The sequence below is a fragment of the Malaclemys terrapin genome, chromosome 6 (assembly GCF_027887155.1).
Source record: "Malaclemys terrapin pileata isolate rMalTer1 chromosome 6, rMalTer1.hap1, whole genome shotgun sequence".
In the NCBI taxonomy this organism is placed as follows: domain Eukaryota; kingdom Metazoa; phylum Chordata; order Testudines; family Emydidae; genus Malaclemys; species Malaclemys terrapin.
In genome coordinates, this window is record NC_071510.1 from 74,110,573 (window position 1) to 74,132,081 (window position 21,509).

Sequence of the window (21,509 nt, forward strand, 5' to 3'; positions counted from 1 at the left end):
TTGGACACAATCACTTTCCAATGTTGGCAGTTCTGCACTTTTAATACATATGCAATTCATTATGGAAAAGATAACAATGGGCAGAGGAGAAAGGTGACAAACCAGTGAGATGAAAGGAGAGAAATATGTTGAGGGCAGATGGATAGGAGGACATATAGATGTGGAAGTGGCAGAACAGAAGAGAAAGAACATCTTTTTTCTTAGTGTTCTTTCTTTTCTCTTCTCTCTCAACAACTTTTCCAGTTCTACCCTTTTCCTTCTATCCCTTTTCACTTCTCCTTTGGACAACATTCTGACTCTTCTCTCTCCCCTCAATGTTGCTTTCAGAGTCCACCCCACTCTTCCCCATCCACTTTCCTCTCTGATTTTGACACCTGGATCTCCATCTTGTAACTATGTACCATTTTCATCCTACTAGCTTCATCGTCTGTCAAGTCTGACCTTCAAAGCTAAACTCTGCCACTCACCAAGTCAGCTGCTCACTCAACATTGAGGTCTCATCTGCTCTCCTCTAACCTCTCTGCTTGACCCAGTGTGTCAGGGTCTGTGGAAGACTGGTGCCCAGGAAATAGGTGGTCTGGTTTGGTGGTCGGTGCAGTGTTCAGGAACCAGAGGCCAAGAGGCAGATCCAGAGCCAGGTGTCAAAGTTGAAAGTCTGAAGCTATAGAGCCATAGCCTAGCATTAGAACTGGAGTCAAACTGGAAACAGGAACTGAAGCCAAGGGTCAGTACTAAGTCAGAAGCCAAAAAACTGAATAAGGTCAGAGCTGGAGCAGTCAGAAACCAGGGCAATAAGATTGAGGGACCGGAATGAGGCCGAGGGCAGGAGCCGGGAACAGGGTAAGGTTGAAGTCAGGAGGCGCAGATTATGCCAGAAGTGAGGCAGCGGATGGTAGGGTCTGTAGCAGAAGCAAGCCAGGATCCACTTTGTTGCCCAGACAACTACTAGTCTCTTTGTGGCTTAAATAGTGAACCCGGCCCTATCAGGGACTCCAGAGATCCTCCAGTCAGGTCCCCATGTGTAGTACCTTTAATGAAGTGGAAGGCTTTAGGGCTCCCAATTTCTGGTCACTAGTACAGAAGTTGGGCAGGGTTGTAGTTGTGAACCTGCAGGTTCAGGACCTGTGGACTCTCATACAGTGAACCCATCTTCTCATAACTCCTGACCAACTTTGCTCCCAATCTCACTTCCTTCCTTCCCTTCCTCCTCAATTTCTCCATCTTCTGGCCTTTTCCTTGAAAATGCAAGCTTGCCTTCATCTCCCCTCTCCTCACAACCCCTACATTTGACCAGACCTGCCTCTCCCCACATTGCATGTTTCTCTTCTTTCTTTCTCCTCCAATTTCACCGAATGCAGCATCTACAACTATTGCCTTGAAATAATCTTCTTCATCTCTACTCTAAACCCTCTTCAATCTGGTTTCTACCTCCCCTGTTCCACTCAAACTGTTCTCACCAAAATCTTGAAAGATTTTTTTTATGGTCTGATCTATTTCATCTTCAGCCATGTTGGCCTCTGACAGTGTCAGAAGGAGTAATCATACCCTCTTATTCTTGAAATATTGAAATTGTCACCTTGGCTTTCACAACTATCTTCTGGTTCTCCTCCTACCTCTCTGGTGGTTCTGAGCACTTATTCTAGTGGACCTGCCTCCTCCCATCCTCCACTTTTAGTGGAGTCTCACAGGGCTACAACTTTCAAGGGCCGCTCTTGTCCCTCCTATAACCTTTCTCTGTCATCTTGACTTCAACTACCATCTTTACACCAAAAAGAAGAACAGGAGTACTTGTGGCACCTTAGAGACTAACAAATTTATTAGAGCATAAGCTTTCGTGGACTACAGCCCACTTCTTCGGATGCATATAGAATGGAACCATTCTATATGCATCCGAAGAAGTGGGCTGTAGTCCACGAAAGCTTATGCTCTAATAAATTTGTTAGTCTCTAAGGTGCCACAAGTACTCCTGTTCTTCTTTTTGCGGATACAGACTAACACGGCTGTTACTCTGAAACTTGTCATCTTTACACCAGTGTCTTACAGACCTACTTTCCCATTTCTGACTTGTTTCCCTTCATCTAATGCTGCATCTTAGCCTGTCTCTATGGTATGTCTACAGAGCCCGTGTCCTGGCTTGAACGTATATTGACACATGTTAGCCAAGCCTGCCTGAGGGTCCATGTGCCCATTACCCCACATAGCCAAGTCCACACTAGTACAGCAGTTACAGGTGTTTGGCACTAAAATTTCTGGGAACACAGCCCATAGTTCTTAGCACTTTACCAACAGGAGCTATTCTAGGAATTGATTTGTGGTGTATTGTGGGAGAATTTCTGTCCTTCCCAGACTCCTGTGTGGAAGTGGTTTTAGCTTGCCAACACATTTAGCTGAGGCACTTCTAGCTCTGCACACTCGTCACTTCTGTTCATTCTAGCTGGGGCCATGTCATGGATTCCATCAACTAAGCTGCTCCTGCTGGTGGTTGATGTATTTATGCAGCAGGGTACTTGTTCTGTGAGATTCTGAATGATATTTAAATGGCAGTTTCTGAAATGTGTAAGGCAGTGGGACCCAAAGGAGGTTAAATTCATGGCAGACTGGAGAGACCTGGTGTTTACTGCAGCTGCAGCAGTTTCCCCAAATGTAGGCCAGGGCTTCCAAGCAGAACAAGTAGCACATTGTGGTGGTATCAGATCGCCATGCAGACTTGGGATGACCAGTAGTGGTTCCAGCACTTCTGAAAGAAGTAGTAAACCTTCAGATAGTTGGTAGGAGCCTGCCTGGACCCTCCAGCACCAGGACATGCAAATGAGGGAGGCCATACCAGTCCACAAGTAGTATGGACACAGATGATGGGCACAATTAATGTGCCTGAAATAATAGCTGGATTTCAGAGAATGGGGTTCCCAAACTGCTGGAACCATTGAGGGCATGCATGTGCCCATAGTTTGCCTGCCAAAAGAGGCAAGTGAATGTCAACCACAAAGGATACTACTCCCTGGTTCTACAGGCTTTGGACTATCACAACGGCAGGTTCATCAACATGGGATATATAGGACAGGTGCATGATGCTAGGGTATTGAGGATATCTGGTGTTTACCTGTTTGCACAAGCAGGGACCTTATTCCTTCCAAATCGCACGGTTATCAATGGGGTGTCTGTCAACTTTTATTTTAGGGGAACCTGCTAACCCTTTCCTACCATGATTCATGAAACCATACCCTGACCTAGGAAGACCTGGCAGAAGAAGGTTTAATTACATGCTTAGCAGTTACAGGATAGTGGTTGAGTGCACATTTGGCAGGCAGAAGGCAAGATAGTACTGCCAAAAAACATTTGGATGCCTGTGTGGCCAATGCCATCCAAAATTATTGTGGCCTGCTGTGCCCTACACAACACTGCAAAGCTAAAAGTAAGAATTTTCACATGGAACAGTCTTAAGACACTTGATTTATGCAGGCCTGATATATGCAACCAGAAAGTGCACTGATCAGCACCAGGAATGGGTCCAGGCAAGCATGAGAAAAGGCAGTTACCTTTTCCATATCTGGTGTTCTTTGAGATGTGTTGCTCATGTCTATTCCACAATAGGTGTGCGTGCTCGCCCTGTCCACCGGTGCCGGAAGTTTTTGCCCTAGCAGTACCCGTAGGGGAGTGCCCCTAGCAACCCCTGGAGTGGCGCCTCTATGGCACAGTATAAGGGGCGCTGCGCGCTCCCCCCACCCTCAGTTCCTTCTTGCCAGACAACTCCAACAGAGGGGAAAGAGGGCAGGATGTGGAATAGACATGAGCAACATATCTTGAAGAACACCAGTTACGGAAAAGGTAACTGTCTTTTCTTCTTCGAGTGATTGCTCACGTGTATTCCACCATAGGTGATTCCAAGCTATATCTGTTGGAGGTGGGTAGGAGTTCACAGACTCTCAGGATGGAGTACAGCCCTGCCGAACCCGGCATCTTCCCTGGGAGATGATCGCATAATGCGAGATGATTGTATGAACAGAAAACCATGTGGCAGCCCTGCAAATGTCCTGAATGGGGACATGGGCTAAAAAGGGAGCAGACAAGGCTTGCGCCCTAGTCGAGTGTGCCCTCACAATAAATGGCAGATTCCCGCCAGGTCGTAATAGGTATGGATACACAAGGTGATCCAGTTGGAGAGCTGCTAAGTGGAGATCGGCCAACCCCTCATGTGTTCAGCCAAGGTGATTAATAGCTGCAAAGACTTCCTGAATGGCTTAGTCCATTCCAGGTAAAAGGCCAGAGCCCATCTCACATCCAGCGCATGGAGGCAGCGCTCCTCACTGGACCCATGGGGCTTGGGACAGAGGACTGGCAGGAAGATGTCCTGACCCATGTGGTAGGCAGAGACTACCTTAAGGAGGAACGAAGGATGGTGGTCGGAGCTGGACCTTATCCTTACGGAACACTGTGTGCAGGGCCTTGGAGGTCACGGCCCTGAGTTCCGAGACCCATCTAGCTGACATGATTGCCACCAGGAAGGTGACCTTCCATGAGAGATGCGACCAGGAGCAGGTAGCTAGTGGCTCAAAAGGGGGACCCGTCAACTGGGCCAGCACCTAGTTCAGGTCCCACTGCAGGACTGGGGGCCTAACTTACGAGAAGAGATCCCTTAAGGAATCGTCCAGTCATAGCATGGGAGAATACCATGTGCCCCTGCACCGGCGGGTGGAAGGCCGATATGGCTGCCAAGTGCACCTGGACGCACGAGGGCGCTACACCTTGGGCTCTAAGGTGAAGGAGATAGTCTAAAATGATCTGGATTGGGGCAGCCACGGTGAAACGCCCCGCTCAGCTGCCCACCGGGAAAACCGAGGCCACTTTGCCAAGTAGGCTTGACGTGTGGAGGGTCGCCTGCTTTCCAAGAGGCCGTGCTGAACCCCTTTTGAGCACGTCCTTTCCTCCCAGCCTAACCATTGAGCAGCCACGCTATGAGGTGGAGTGCCGCTAGGTTGGGGTGGAGGAGGCGGCCCTGGGAGAGCAGGTCCAGGCAGGATGGCAACGACCACGGTGGGGCGACTGCCAGGCTCATGAGGGTCCCGTACCAATGTTGCCTGGGCCATGGCAGGGCAATCAGGAGGATCCGGGCCCTGTCCGCTTTTATCTTTTCCAGGACCTTGCCGATCAGCGGATTAGGGGGAAGGCGTGGAGAAGCTGGCCCGACAGGATAGGAGGAAGGTATCGGAGATGGCGCCCACTCCCAACTCCCCCTGGAGCAGAACCAGGGACACCGGTGGTTCTGCCGAGTCGCCAACAGGTCCACCTGGGGAGGTCCCCACTCTTGGAAAAGCCTGTGCACCACCTCTGGAGTGTAGCGACCACTCATGCTGAGAGGGGATGATGGAGGCTAGAGACACCATGCGAAACTTGAGCTTTACCATGTACTGGTTGAGGCCTCGCAGGTACAGGATGGGCCTGAGCCCCCCTTTGGCCTTTGGGATAAGGAAATAGTAGGAGTAGTACCCCTTGCGTTTGAACTCCGTTGGCACCTCTTCCACCGCTCCTAAGCCAAGGAGCCGCCCCACCTCCTGCTTGAGCAGGGCCTTGCAAGAGTGGTCCCCCAGGAGGGATGGGGGCGGAGGGTGGTTGGGCAGGGTAGAGGTAAACTGGAGGGTGTAGCCCCAGGAGACGTTGCGGACCCAATGGTTCGAAGTCAGCCGCAACCACTCCGGGTGAAAAGGACACAACCGGTTGGAGAAGGGAAGCTTTATTGCGGGTGGACCCCTGGTATGAACTGGTAGGTCACCCCCTGGCGTCCTGTCAAAACTGATGTTTCCCCACCTGTTTACCCTTGGAGGACCCAGGCTGGGGGGCAGACCAGGATTGCCTCTGCAGGCTTTCTTATAGTCCCGTGACTTTTTATAAGGGGGCTCAGATTTAGAGTGGGTGGCCTGGGTGGGAGCCTGCTGAGGCTTAAACGTGGTCCTGGCTGGAGCCGGGACTTAGAGGCCAAGTGTCTTAAGCACTGTGCGGGAATCTTTCAGGCCGTGCAATTTCATGTCCGTCTGTTCTGCAAACAGGGCCTTGGCATCCAACGGAAGGTCCTGCAAGAAGGTCTGCGCCTCACTGGACAACCCAGACAGCAGGAGCCACAATGCCCTCCTCATGGACACCACGGAGGCCATAGACCTTACAGCCGTATCTGTGGCATCCGACGCTGCCGGCAGGGTTGCCCTGGCAGCCACAGTACCCTCCTCCACCAGAGCTTAGAACTCTTTCCTGTCACACTCCTGCAGGGAGTCCTCGAATTTGGGTAGAGCGCCCCACAAATTGAACTCATACCGACCCAGGAGAGCCTGATGGTTCGCCACCCTTAACTGGAGACTTGAGGACGAATAAACCTTTCTCCTGAATAAGTCCAGCCTCAGAGTAGGGGCTGGTTGGCCCTGCCTCTCCCTGTGGTTAACCGACTCGACCACCAGGGAGTTGGGGGCAGGGTGGGTGTACAGGTATTCATGCCCCTTGGCGGGCAAAAAGTACTTCTGTTCTGCCCACTTAGAGATGGGGGGCAAGGAAGCCGAGGTTTGCCACAAGGCATTTGAAATTTTTGCCACCCCTTCGTGGAGTGGGAGGGCACCCTGCCCGGTGCCGAGGCCGAGAGGATGTTGAAGAGGGAGTCCGAGGGTTCCTCCACCTTCCCGGTCTGAAGATTGAGGCTTGATGCCTCCCTTTTCAATAGTTCCTGGGCTTTAGAGTCCTCCTGCGGAACAGAGGGAGGAGGGGCCATAATCACCTCATCAGGGGAGGATGACGATGTGGTACTTTGCATACCCACTGATACTGGAGGTCCCACCACTTGATCGCCCTCTGGGCACAGAACTGAAGATGAACGCTGCACCAACTCCTTTCTGGGAGGCTGGGAAAGGGCGGCCGACAGTCTTTCCGAGGCTCAGGTCACTGGGCAAGCCCCCACCAGGGACTGCATTGGGGGCCACGGGGCCCACTGGTACCATGGTGACGGCCAAGGAGCCCGGTGCCTCTGGTACCAGCAGAGACATAACGTGCCGACTGGTGGAAGGCACCCAAGGGTCGCCGCGCACCAACACTGCAGTACCCGGTGCCGACTCAGAGTGGCGCACCAGAGTCGGGGTCAATGCCAACTCCATCAGAATGGCTCAGAGCCGAATGTCCCTTTCCTTCTTGGTCCAAGGCTTGAAAGATCTGCAAATCTTGCAGCGATCGCTAAGATGGGTTTCTCCCAGACAGCATAAACACTGCGCCTGCTGTGGCACCGGCTGAGCAGGCTGTTCAGCCTGATTAGCCTGTCCCTTTGACTGACGACTACGAAGGGAGGCCGGGCTGGCGTACAATCTGCCGCTGTCTCTGGACCGGGAGGAGCAGTGGCGTCGGGAACTGTGCCAACCACGAGACCATGATCCTGATGTGGAGGAACGGTACCACCGGTAGCAGCTGCTCCGCAATCGGTTCCGATGGGAGGATTTGCGATGGCGAGGTGCCGGCGATCGACACCCGGGACAGCGGGAGCAGTGCTGCGGCAGGGTCCTGGAGCGAGCCGAAGAACAGGAACGGCGTTGATGCCCGTATCATGATGGCCTACAGTAACCTCTTGGAGATGAGGACCCTCAACGGGGCCCGCTTCCCTCATGAGATCTACGGTCCTTCAAGGTGGAGCGGTGCCTCGAACCCCTGTCAGTCGGAATGCAGCCAGACAACCTGGTGGGGGTCGACGGGGACCGGCGCGGACTGCGCACGGGGCAGTCGCTGAGCGGTGAACGGTGTCGGGAACATTCCCTCGACTGCGAATGGTACCAACCAGGTGGCAACTGCAGAGATCCAAACGGTGGCTTGCCTCTGGACCGGGGAGCCAATGGTGGCGGTGCCTCTGGTACCAGCAGAGACATAACGTGCCGACTGGTGGAAGGCACCCAAGGGTCGCCGCGCACCAACACTGCAGTACCCGGTGCCGACTCAGAGTGGCGCACCAGAGTCGGGGTCAATGCCAACTCCATCAGAATGGCTCAGAGCAGAATGTCCCTTTCCTTCTTGGTCCAAGGCTTGAAAGATCTGCAAATCTTGCAGCGATCGCTGAGATGGGTTTCTCCCAGACAGCATAAACAGTGCGGGTCACTCACTGCAAGTGTCGCACGACTTAAAGCCCGAGGCACGGGGCATGTCCCGACCCGGGCACACTAAACTAAACTAACACTAATCTAAACTACTTTGCAGGTACTACCAACTATGACAAACAAGAGGTCAAGAGGAAAGCTGCAGACAAGCTGGAGCAGAGCAGTTCCGATGAACCTTGACTGGCAGCAAGAAGGAACTGAGGATGGGGGGAGTGCACAGTGCCCCTTATACTGCGCCATAGAGGCGCCACTCCAGGGGTCGCTAGAGGCGCTCCCCTACGGGTACTGCTAGGGGAAAAACTTCTGGCACCGGTGCATGTGGCGAGCACGCACACCTATTGTTGTATACACATGAGCAATCACTCAAAGAAGAAAATGGGGATCCCTTACATGCCACATCCTAGCATCTCAGAGTGTTGTGGATATGGACCTGTAATGCAGAAAGGCTGTGTACTGATGTATAACCTGGTTTGCTATTGTATATTTAATATTGGCTTTTTGTGATGAGACTGATACTTTATCAAAAGCTTTGGAGACAATTTCCTGACTCTTCCTCCTTTTCCATGCACTCACACACACACACACACACACACACCAATGAATTGTGTGACCAAATCATTTATTAACAAAACCCAAAGAAAACAAAACAAAGTAATAGTAAAACTATTGCAAGCATACCAGCCCACTGGCCATAAACAATTATTGACAAATGTGCAAAGTTAAATAAAGTGCTAACGGTTTGTGAAACAGTACAATTAACTGAAGTCCAAGCTTCACAGTCAGTCTTGCTTATAATGGAACTGGATGTCAAATGTGCCTCCTGTTCTCCTCCTCCCTGGCCAAACATGGCGACTGCACTGTACAGGGATGGAGTACACAGGGTACATCTGCTCATTCCAATTCATAGAGTTGTTCTCTGGTTGGTCAGTCTGAGTTTGCCAGTCGCTGCACTGGCTGCATGATGTGGTACCACAGAGAAGAGTCTGCAAGCACTGGTGATGGTACAGGAGTCAACAGCAGAGCTGGCAATGAAGGTGGCTGTGGAGCTGATACTGGCAGCTGCACCCTGTTGGCCATCATGGTGAACTGTCTGTCTAACAGAAGCTGGGCTTGAGCCCTATTCCTTTGGTCATGTCTGAGGAATTGGTTGAGCATTTTCTTCCCACTCCTCTGCTTTTTGGTATTTTTCTCTCTTGTATCCCAGGTCACAGGACATCTCATCTGACCTTTTTCCTCCTCCCATGCTGGTTGAGGGTTCTAAGAGTCCAGTGTAGTAATGTTGGTGCAGCTGATGTGGAAATGCCTGTCAAGAAAATGAAAGAGCTTATTACTTTTTTCAAGGGAGGCGGAGGGCTGGGAGAAAGAAAAGAATCCTTCCCACTTTATGTTTTACATCAAAATGAGGCCAAGGTTTAAAACTTTTATCAACCTGGTATGCTTTTATTTCAGCATCTTCATATACTGATGTATTCAGAAGCTTCTTCTAGCAACATTCCCAGACAAAAGACAAACCATGGTAAGAATTTCAGATTTAACTGTTATTTTACAAAAAATGTCAGGAGGTGGTTGTGGGGGCTAGGGCTCTGTTACCAGTATTTGTTTCAATATTATTTCAGGCCAGGGAAGCCTTGGATGATATTATTATTTGGAAGGACAAACAATGTTGCAGGCTGCATGCAGAAACCCATCTATCTAAGCAAGGGAGATTTTTGTGGTTGCCTGGTGATTGAACCAACATATCAAAGCATGGAGAGGGTTGGTTAGTTATGTAGGCAGCCACTGGAAGTTTGCCCTACCCAGGAATTTTACAAACCTGCTTGAATTTCTCCTGTATGAAAAATTATCAAGCATCTTCCAGGAGTGGGAGAAAATTCAGGCGAATATTAACAGGATGCTGAAGTAGGATGCAGAGTGTTCTGAAGAGCAGAACTGATTTTCACTCCCAACCCCAGCCCAGACAGTGTGCTGTGAATGGACAGAACCAGATGGCCAAGCACTGAAGTCTACAAGGGACTTTACAACTTAATGCAGCCAGTGGGATTTATAATCCATACTGTCTGGAAGAATGCTTTAATGCTACTGGGGTGATTGAGTTGCAGACAGTGGTAAATGCAAAGATATGTAATCATGGTTGCTAAGCCTGTTACTACTTATAATTTGCTATTATTCTTTTTAAAAAATAGTTAAGAATCACTAGATGTATGTTTAAATCACCCTCCCATCCTGGGCAATACTTAGAATCACTTTAGATCACACATGATGCGGAGAAAGAGGGGTGGCTTTTACCCTCACCCAAAGCTAAACCCATCCTATGTAATATCCTCCATAACAATGATTTTATTGTTCATAATCCAGAAATCCCACTCTTATGCTTCAATTTCCCACATGGTAATAATAAAGATGATTGGTTGCACTTACCAGACTATGGATCCGATTCCTGGTCCCGCATTGCTTCCTCTCCGGACTGTTCCCTGGGCCCATGTCAGAACAGATCCTCTGAAAATTCACCCAGGACACCCACTAGCCCATCCGGCCACGTGGACTGATCCTAGGCTTCCTGCTCCACAGTCTGTTTATGGGAGTTCATTGTGATGTTGGCCAGTGCCATCCCCAGAGTTCTTTTACACCCTTGCTCTGGTCTGAACATAAGATGGTCTGCATTTGGAAGTATGTCAAGAAGGACAGTGGGCTCTGTGCTCAGGGCAGTGGCAAGCACCTGGTCCAAACTCCTTGTAGAAAGGGCATATAGATAGGGAGTTGCCAGACCTGCTGTTGCCATCCTCAGCTTTAAGTGCTTGATGCGCTCCCTGTGCTGCACACCAGTCCGGATAAGCCCATTTCTGCCAGCTTCTTCATGATGCTCTCATACGTGGATGTTCTGGATACCCCTTCCAAACTCATAATGCTTGCTGTACTCACACTAGAGGTTAACCAGAACCCGGGAGTGCTCCTGCAGCCAACAAACAGCACAATGCTGATGATGTGCCTCTTCCTATTAGGCACAGTTGAGCTGTGCAGAAATGAGCAGGTTGCATGGAAATGAAGGATTAAATGCCGAGCAACTGTGTATAAACCAGCAGTAGTATCTGGTACATAGTGGGTGACAAGGTGGGTAGGTAGAAGGGCCAGAGCATGCAGGTACCAGGAATTTTGGGAATGGCATTGACAGCATATCTAAACACATTCCCAGGTGCTTTTGCTATATCCACACTACAAAATGGGAGAGTAGAGGTGTAGCTCACAGCCCAACATGTGCTTTGCCCCACATCCCCAGGCAAGCACGTAGCTATGGATTCAGTGTGCACCTATACATGTTTAAGGTTTTGACTCTGGATGGTAGGAGGATTTGGGGAACAATGTGCAGTTTTTATATTGTTGGAAAGAGTAAATAACACTTTCCTATTCACTCCTTCCACACCATTCATGATTTTATAGACCTCTATCATATCCCCTGCTAATAGTCTCCTTTCTAAACTGAACACCCTGAATCTTGTTAGTCTGTCCTCCTATGGAAGCCATAACATACCCATGATCATCTTTGTTGCCCTTCACTGAACCTTTTCCAGGTTCCCTTACAACCTTTTTGAAATGGAGCAACCAGAACTGTACATAATATTCATAGTGTGGGTGCACCATGGATTTTATATAGTGGCATTATGATATTTTCTATCCCTTTCCTAATGGTTCCTAACATTGTTAGCCTTTTTGACCACTGCTGCACATTAAGCTGAGGTTTTCAGTGAACTATCTACAATGACTCCAAGATCGTTCTTGAGTGGTAACAGCTACTTTAGAACCCATGATTATATATGAGGAAAAAAAATCATCCCAACTACAGTGTGCATTACTTTGCACTTAACACTGAATTTGAATAAAGTGCCTGAGAAGGTTGGGGAATCTTTGTCATGAGAAGCTTTTAAGAAAGAGGTTAGACAGCCACCTGTCAGGGATGGTCTAGATAATACTTAGTCCTGCCTTGAGTGCAGGGGACTGGACTAGATGATCTACTGAGGTCCCTTCCAATCCTACACTTCTATGATTCATCTGCCCTTTGTTGCCTAGTTGTCCAGTTTTGTGAGATCCCCCTGTAATTCTTGGCAGTCAGCTTTGGACTTAACTATTTTGAGTATTTTGTATCTGCAAACTTTCCTACTTTACTGTTCACTCTGTTTTCCATATGAACATGTTGAATAGCATTCGTCCCGCTACAGATCCTTGAGGAACCCCGCTAGTTACCTCACTCCATTGTGAAACCTATTTATCCCTATCCTGTGTTTCCTACCTTTTAACCAATTACTGATCCGAGAGGACCTTCTCTCTTATCCCATGATTACTTAGTTTCCTTTGGTGACAGACCTTATCAAAGGCTTTCTGAAAATCCAAGTACACTATATTGACTGGATCACCCTTATCCACATGATTGTTGACACCCTCAAAGAATTTTAATAAATGATTGAGGAATGATTTCCCTTTACAAAAAAGAGGCGTTGACTCTTCCCCAACAAATCATATTCATCTATGTGTCTGATAATTCTGTTCTTGTCCTCATCTTCAAGAAGCTTCATAATTCTATGCCTCCCACGTAGCCACTCTTGTGGTTTTACATCACCACCCTTGGCCTTCCTCTCAGCTCTTGATGCCCACCTCAATCTTCCTATTTGTCCACTTCTTTCACAAGTTCCTTTACATTTCTGCCATGCTGCCCTTTATAAATGGAACATCGTCCTCAAACTATTAAGTAAAGCCACTACCTTGACTTTGACCTGAAATCCCTCCTCAGGACTCACTTGTACTGTGATGCTTACAGTCAATGGTCAAATAAATAAGTAGTAGGGATTACTGAGATCCATAATATTTCTTCAAAAAGAACAGGAGTACTTGTGGCACCTTAGAGACTAACAAATTTATTAGAGCATAAGCTTTCGTGGACTATTGGGGCAGGGATCACTAGCAGGAGGGTCTCAGCCGATTGAAGTCACTAAAACACAGGATTGGGGACTTCAACGGCAGAGTCCAGGGAAGGGTCTTGCGGCCTGCATCATGCAGGGGGTCAGACCAGATGATCATAATGGTCCCTTCTGACCTTAAAGTCTATGAGTCTATGAGACTACAGCCCACTCCGTGGGCTGTAGTCCACGAAAGCTTATGCTCTAATAAATTTGTTAGTCTCTAAAGTGCCACAAGTACTCCTGTTCTTTTTGTGGATACAGACTAACACGGCTGCTACTCTGAAACCTGTCATAATATTTCTTGTGTCTTTACATCTTAAGACTAAAAAAAGAGGAAAAAATGTAAATATCTGAAACAAACTGATTGCGTACATCCCTGGTCTTTGTGATCACATATTCCTATCACTGTTATCCTTGTCCCACTTCTTCCAATCCCTCTATTTAATCCCTACACCACTTGTTGATTTTGTGTTAAATCTGATTGTAAGCTCTTCAGAGCAGGCATTGTTTTTTACTATGTTAGTACATCACCTATCACAACGGAACCCTAAACATAATGCTATTACTACTGCCACCACCAATTCATACCCAAATCTCAAAGTTTCAGTTATTTCAAATAGAATTAAGTTACTTACCAAGCATAGTTGGATAAATATCTACAAGAGATACCACATTTGATAGGTGATGATGAGCTTTAATGCTTGGCCCCATAACTAGAAGAGGAACATGGGAACTTGCTTCATACATGCTCATTTTATAAAACTGCTGATGTTCCATAGCAAGTTCTCCATGATCTGCTGTGAATATAACAATGGTTCTTTTAAGAAGTCCTGTATCACTTAGAGCTGAAATGATCTCACCTGCAACAAAAGAGAGACATGAAAAAAGTATGTTCAGATATTATGTTAAGCTTCTGCACCTAAAGAGCAGCATGCATATCCTGAGGGGAGGGGCCCTTGCTAGCAACTGGGGTGCTGTTCAAAAGCCTTGGAGCTTCTTTCCTTCCCACTGAAAGCAAAGCCTGAGACTCCACTCCTCACTGCAATATCCATTATAGTCTGAGATTGCTGGGGACTGTGAACCCCAGCCTGGGGATGGGGCTGAACCACCACCAATGACATCTTGAAGGGATGAAAGGCACTCCCTCCCCACAAAGGAGGCCAGCCACAGTTCTGGATGGGATCCCATTGCAGCCAACAATACCCAGGGCAATTGGACAGCAGAGGCCCCCACCCAAAGCATTGGCTATTGGGGGTCCTGATTGAGCTCTCACTCTATCCCAGGCACTGTGCTTTTCATTCTCTCTTGTGCATGTATCTCCAAAGGAGCTACTACAGCCTCAGATTTGTGGAACGGAGAGAGAAAGAGGAGCAGCATCAATGGAAGCATGGTAGAAGGGATGGCCATGGTTCAGCAAGGTACCTACATATGCGTAACTTGAAGCATGAGTAATCCCACTCACATGCTTAAAATTATGTACATACTTAAATACTTTACAGAAGGGGGGCCCTAGTAGAAAGCTACCCTGCAACACGTATTGCAACAGCATGATCGCTTCAGAATCAGAGGTCCAGGGAGGCCTGACTGTTTCTCCATGAGACCCCTGTGTGACCAGGAGGATTGGTCCTTTGCATTTTTATACATAATCATTCTAACATCACAAAAATATTTAAAGTAACTGTTCTATTTACTGAGAATTCTTGTTCTTTAGATATCACTTTTTAAAATGAAGAAACAAAACACAGTAAATTAAGGCTGATTTGCCTGCATGTATATCTTAAAACAAACTAGGGAAACTTTGCATGCTTATTTAGATTTAACTTATTTTTTCTGGTAATTTTCAATACGTTGCTATTATATCCAGGGACAAACATGGGAGCCTTGCATAGGTCATTTTGTTGTCTACTTCATAGTCACAACTGTTGTCCGTTAGCCCAAGCAGTTAGCTAATATCTGGGGCCTTGCTAGGTTGTTTCCATTCAGAGGAGAAATAATGAGTGGAATCAGGTGTCTGTTTGTGTAGAATCTTTGTAAATAAATAGGATTGCACCAAAGTTCTGTTTCCTTAAGCATAGTAGAAAACAATCAGGAGGCAATCTCATAGTGCAGAAATCCAAGTTTGCCTTTTCAGTGAGTATTCTTCCCAAAAGATCTCTTAGGACTTCTTTCTAAGGCCGCACTCACTCTGCTTCTTTCTCGTCTGCTTGCCTTCTCCTTTCTTTTCTGGTTCCTTCACACACAAGGACACTTCATCAATACCCCCAGCCCCTTCATTTGCAATCGCTTGCCAGGAAACCACTTGTGTCACTACTTTGGCATTGCCCTGATGTCTTGTGTCTTTGGCAGTTTCTTCTATTGTTTCAGCCATCATTAAACAAAGGGCTATTTAATTGCTCCATTGTTTAGCCTGAATGAAGGGTGCTTAGCATATCCATTGACTTTTACCAGGTCTTAACGCTATTAACACCTTTCAACATACAATTACCATCCTGGTCTGAATTCACACCAGTAAGTGAGAACATTCAGTAAAACAGTCCATTAGTAGGGTTGGCAGACCTCGATTTTAAAAAAACAAACACCTTCAACAGGTAATATCCATGTTTGTTTAGGAATTTTTTCTATTTTTATGGATTTTAATTTCACAGTTGCAAGAAAGTATAGGGAGGGTCAGACAGTGGGGAAAGAAACCCCGCAGGCAATTTAATGATATCAAAAAGTTAAAAGTTTACAACCTATAAAACAGAAATTGATTTAAGGATATATCTTTGTATGTTTTGACATGTGATATAACAATCTCCAATAAGTTCTCAAGCATGATTTTTCTTTCTTTGCTTATTTGTAAATTTTGATCATCACTAATGGAAATATTTTTCATCAGTTTCATCAGTGAAATCAACATTTACCATCCAAAAATCTAATCCTTCCAAGTCTGACAGCACTACTCTACACCATCCAGTTCTTTTGCACATGCATCATTTACGTCAGGGGTGGCCAACTTGTGGCTCTGGAGCCACATGAGGCTCTTCAGAAGTTAATATGCGGCTCCTACTACAGGCTCCGACTCTGGAGCTGGAGGTACAGACACCAACTTACCAATGTGCCGGGGGGTGCTCACTGCTCAACCCCTGGGCTGCTCCCACTCCACCCCTTCCTCCTCCGCCTCCAAGCCTCCTGCATGTCACGAAACAGCTGATTGGGAGGTGCGAGGAGGGATGGGGAGGCGCTGATCAGTGGAAAGAAGAACAGGAGTACTTGTGGCACCTTAGAGACTAACAAATTTATTAGAGCATAAGCTTTCGTGGACTACAGCCCACTTCTTCGGATGCATATCAAGCCTCTCCTATTTCAAACTTGTAAGTAAATAGCCAGGCAAGGCGTGTTAGTTTTCCTTTGTTTTTCTCAACTTGTAAATGTACCTTTTACTAGAGTGTTTCTCTTTGTTTGCTGTACTTTGAACCTGAGACTAGAGGGGAGTCCTCTGAGCTCTTTAAGTTTGATTACCCTGTAAGGTTGATTTCCATACTGATTTTACAGAGATGATTTTTACCTTTTTCTTTAATTAAAAACCTTCTTTTTAAGAACCTGATTGATTTTTTCCTTGTTTTAGATCCAAAGGGGTTTTGGATCTTGATTCACCAGGAGTTGGTGGGAGGAAGGAGGGGAATGGTTAATTTCCCCTTGTTTTAAATCCAAGGGGTTGGATTTGTTTTCACCAGGGATTTGGTGAAGGTTTTTCAAGGTTTCCCAGGGAGGGAATCCATTGAAAATGGTGGCAGCCGAACCAGAGCTAAGCTGGTAATTAAGCTTAGAAGTTTTTATGCAGGCCCCTACATTTGTACCCTAAAGTTCAAAGTGGGGATCTCAGTCCTGACATGTGGGCTGTAGTCCACGAAAGCTTATGCTCTAATAAATTTGTTAGTCTCTAAGGTGCCACAAGTACTCCTGTTCTTCTTTTTGCGGATACAGACTAACACGGCTGTTACTCTGAAGCTGATCAGTGGGACTGCCAGTGGGCGGGAGGCGCTGGGAGTGGGGGGGAGCTGAAGGGGGGCTGCTGACATATTAGTGTGGCTCTTTGGAAATGTACATTGGTAAATTCTGGCTCCTTCTCAGGCTCAGGGTGGCCACCCCTGATTTATATAATATCTAGGAAGCTATTTTACACATAACTTTGAGTAACTCTTTACAAAAGGCTAGCCTGATCAGAGTTATCTACTAACAGCTTCAAATCTCTTTTCTGTATTATTATTCTGGAAGATTACCTACCAAGCATGGCATCCGTCTCTGCACACATAGCATAATAAAATGCTCTGATATCTCTGATTTCTTTCTTTGTAAACTGTCCAGTGCAATTCTTGGTGTAAGAAGAATAATAATCTATTGGGTGCAGGTCTGAAAGTGGAGGCCATTTTGGAATTTTAATGGCTTCATATGTCACCTAAAAACAAGAGGAAATTAAATTATTTTGGCAAGTGAGTGTAATGCTTTTACAATGGATTTGAGAAAAACATTAGTTTAAATCAGAAATTCTCAAACTGTGGTCCATGCAGTACCTGCTTATTATCTGTTATATTCCTGCCACCTTCTCCTTGCTTTCTAGATACTTTTACAGATATTCAATCACCACCTTGCAAAGAAGAGCCTGGACACCGGTAAAAATCAGCTGGAAAACTAGAGTAGGACCCAGCTGCATGTGACCTGCTAGCTGATATCTCAAAAAATAAAAATAAAAATAGATAAAGGACATAGTCTTTTAGAACTATATTCAGTAACTAATCTCAGAAGTGTGGGCATAGCATCACATAAAAGAAAGATGTTGTATCATGTGCTTCCATAGGACTAGGCGTCATCTGGGAAAATAGATCAACATGGCAATTTACTCTTTCTGGGAAAATCTCCAGAAGAGCTGGCGTGAAATTTGTATCTTGGAAAAAGAATTCATATGGGTAGTCTAATTTTCAAATATATACTGGATATATAAATTCTGGCATTTGGATGCTCAGACTGGCATTTAGGCCAGTTTTATGCCTTGTGCCGATTTAAATGCCATGATCTATAATGGATATTTTCTATTTAGGCACCACATTTGTAAACTGGACCCTGAATATAAAAATAAGCATTGTCGTTTGACTCAGATTTTAAAATGTTTGTTTTTTTTACTGCTCAAGAATTATTTCTAAATTATATATTTAGAACTGTGAATTACATACTACGCAATGTGAAACCTCTATGACTTAAAGTAAAAAAGTTTATTAAAGCTTCCATGATCTTACTAATTAATAATCACAGCTGAAGGCAGGGTTGACAAGTCCTAGGTCACAATGTACTAGCAGGTCTTGGGAGGCTTACATGCATTTTAGGAAGGCAATGGACACTGGGCTGGGGACACTTGGCACCTCAAAATGAATTAACAAAACTGACATGTCAGAGCTTGTACAGCAAGTATTTACAGCAGCATGTAAATATCATCCTAAGAAACAAATTCATCATCAACAGAACTTATTTTTTATTCTTGATGAAAATACCACAATATAGACAAAACTCCACAGGCTCTAATGACTTTAGATTCTAAATATGTACGTATGTGTCCTATGGTAGGGGAATATTGACAGAATTTGTGGGACTGATAGAGGACAAGCCAGGTACATCTGGAGCCTCCATTGCTCATTTATTTAATGCTGATGGGGTGCTGAAGCATCAGAGATAGAAGAGTTCAGCAGTGGAGAGAGTTCACCAAACTCTAGCTAGTGCTACAGACTCCCCACAGCTGCCACTGAAATGTCATTTCCATTACCTTTTCTTGATTAAATACACTATTATTGGGCTAATTAAGAAGGGAACAAAACCAGACTCCAACTCCACCTATCAGCTGGCAGTATTCTGTTTCAAGCCAGGGCATGTTGCAGAGATAGCAATTCTCTGTTGAATGAACCCTTGTCCATAGACAAGAGAAGTACATAAACACTCACCCTGTTAGACCTCTCTTCAGAAGTTGGTACCTTTAACCACCAAATACTATTGTCCCACCTTTAAGAGGTTACAGGGTGGTACAGAAACACTTTGAAATGCCTTAACTTCCTCCTCTCAGACCAAACTTGAGAGAAATTATGGCCATTCGTGCCAACATCTCCAAAGTCCTCACCTCCCACAAAATTCAATATTCTCTCCCATATTATCCAACATTGATATGAAGTCATTAAAAGAGCTGGTGAGACAGCAAGGTCTGAAGAGGCAGCAGCATACATTGACAACACCTAGCTCTTTATCTCCTTTACATCAAATGTAAACAGCAACAGCTCCAAGTTTTCTCAGTGCCTAATGAAATGAGAAACTGGCTACACCTGAATTCAGGCAAGAGTGGAATACCAGTAGGGAGAGAGAAGTTCCTCAAACAAGGTGGTTCTTCTAGAACATTCCCCATTATTCAAGGCCTCTGCCCTCACATTAAGTCAACATCTGTGACTGGCCAGAAGATTGAACTCCTCCTATAGGCCTTAGACCTGACAACAGTGATCCATTAAATTAACGATCTCTATGCTTGATTGTTGCAACTCATATTCAGGAACAAAGCCATGTGCCCTGGAAAAGCATCAATCCCTACAAAATGCACCAGACCATCAGCTTAGCAACACAGGGTACTAGAAACATCATGCTGATGCTTCACTCTGCAGTAGCTGCCCCTTGGATATAGAATTTAATTCAAGGTCTCTGCCCTCATATTCAAAGATCTCCATGAGATTGCTCCTAGCTTCTTGAGAGACTACGTCTTCCTCCATAACCATGACAACTGTGTTCAGCTGGAACCATGAAATAGTCAACAAATGGGGGAGGGTGGCTCATAAAACCAGGAAAAAAAAAAATCTTCACAGAAGCTGGCCCTAGCTTATGTAACTCTCTCCTGTAACAGATCGGAATGACCACAGGCCTTCCTGCATTCAAAACTAAATGTAAAAACACATCTCATTGACTTTGCTTTCCCTTAACATGGTGCTCTCACATACAACTCAAAATAAAACAATATATTTTTGAAAAATTTTAAAAACCTCATAATAATCTAACTACTTTTTCCCAGGCAAAGAATGAAGAAAGAGAGTGATTGTTATTTTTATTTTTAAATGCTTGAAAGGGTATCAGATATTATGGTAAAGGAGGGGGGCATCAAATTACATAGGTAAACTGACTTTACAACACCCCAGTAGTAAAGACTGGGCAGATAAATGTAAAGTCTCTTCAAAGCCTACTGCTCAGTTACTGGGTTGTGTGAAATCTTGTTGCCATTTAGGCAGTGGGAGCCATGGTAACTAATCGAGAGAGTTTTGTGACAATAGTAAAACTGTATTTGTGGACAATACAAGAGGCAGATAAACAGAAATTATTCACTCCTTCTCCCAGAGAGAATGGTATCTGCTGATTTCCTACACATGGAAGTAGCTAGATTTTTCTTAGCATTAGAATGAAAAACTGAAAGAGCTAGATTAGTAATCAAAGCATCAGGTAACAGAAAAGACAAAAGTTACATTGTGCAAAGTCATTGATGTAGCACCTTCGCAGCCATTCTGGGCTAAGCTCAACCTGTCAGCACCGAATTCAGGCACAATTTGATTTTATATAGCATCTCTTGTACCCAAGTTGCTACCAAATGCTTTACAAAACAATGAGCTAGACACTAGGAGTGCAAGGATTGTACAGGCAAACACCATTAAGTGTCCAGTTTAATATACACTCCTTTTGGAATCAGAAATGGTTTTACTGAGTCGGGGAATATTGGTCAAGAGAGACTGGAGTTGTCACCTTCTTCTTTTTTCACTTCTACCTGGGCAACCTTAAGAAGTATGCTTAACATCTCATCCACAGATGTCCTTACAAGTGCACTATAATATCAGAATTGGGCCTGAGCCCAAGTTTGATGTGAATTATATAGTGTGCGAAATAAGGTACTGTACATACTAAATGCAGTTACAAATTCGTTTTAAGTTTCTGTACATTTTCACATACCTTTTCAAGCCAAAAGGGAGATGTCAGAAATGTAGAGGACCCAAAATTTTCCCCTGTAGAGGGTGACGGGTATGGATGTGGTAAATTTAATCCCAAGTAAAGAACGAATGGTTGACTAAAGTTAGTGGCTTCTTTCCTTATCCAACTTGCTGCTTTATCAGTATTCTGCCAATCTTCTTCCATTACTCTCACAAATGTCTTGTTGCCAGTAAGATTCACCATGGGTCTGCCTTCTTGTCTGAGCAGGAAATCAACATCCCTTGTCCAAGCTTCCACACGGTTACTGAAAATACAAGACTGCATTCAGTGGAAAGCATTTCCTTCTCTTTTCCTGCAACTAAACATCTAGTAACATCACCTCAGTTTTAGAAGATTTTTCTAAATTTGCAACTGCATTTTATTTGCATATTTCTATATATAATATTAGTGTTATTAGATTCAAATAACCAACAGCTAA

General features: G+C 45.6%; 1 protein-coding gene and 2 long non-coding RNA genes across 4 annotated transcripts in view; 1 reads left to right on the forward strand and 2 right to left on the reverse strand.

Moving 5' to 3' along the window:
• Nucleotides 1-14,445, forward strand: part of LOC128839154 (uncharacterized) — a 30,530-nt gene extending 16,085 nt beyond the window's left edge. Inside the window, exons 2-3 of the long non-coding RNA XR_008445378.1 lie at nt 9,558-9,624; nt 14,383-14,445. This is a non-coding gene — a long non-coding RNA (uncharacterized LOC128839154). The remainder of the gene's footprint in view (nt 1-9,557; nt 9,625-14,382) is intronic.
• The window catches only part of ARSK (arylsulfatase family member K), a 57,880-nt gene that overhangs the window by 8,226 nt on the left and 28,145 nt on the right, over nt 1-21,509 (reverse strand). For both annotated transcript variants that reach the window (XM_054031871.1, XM_054031870.1), the window contains 3 exons: nt 21,053-21,335; nt 17,324-17,495; nt 13,693-13,917 (listed from right to left, as the gene is read on the reverse strand). In XM_054031871.1, coding sequence (XP_053887846.1) covers nt 13,693-13,917; nt 17,324-17,495; nt 21,053-21,335 — 680 coding nt within the window. The remainder of the gene's footprint in view (nt 1-13,692; nt 13,918-17,323; nt 17,496-21,052; nt 21,336-21,509) is intronic.
• On the reverse strand, nt 8,711-11,436 carry LOC128839153 (uncharacterized). Its single transcript, XR_008445377.1, has 2 exons — nt 10,527-11,436; nt 8,711-9,411 (listed from the first exon to the last, which is right to left on the reverse strand). It is a non-coding gene; the product is annotated as an uncharacterized LOC128839153 (long non-coding RNA).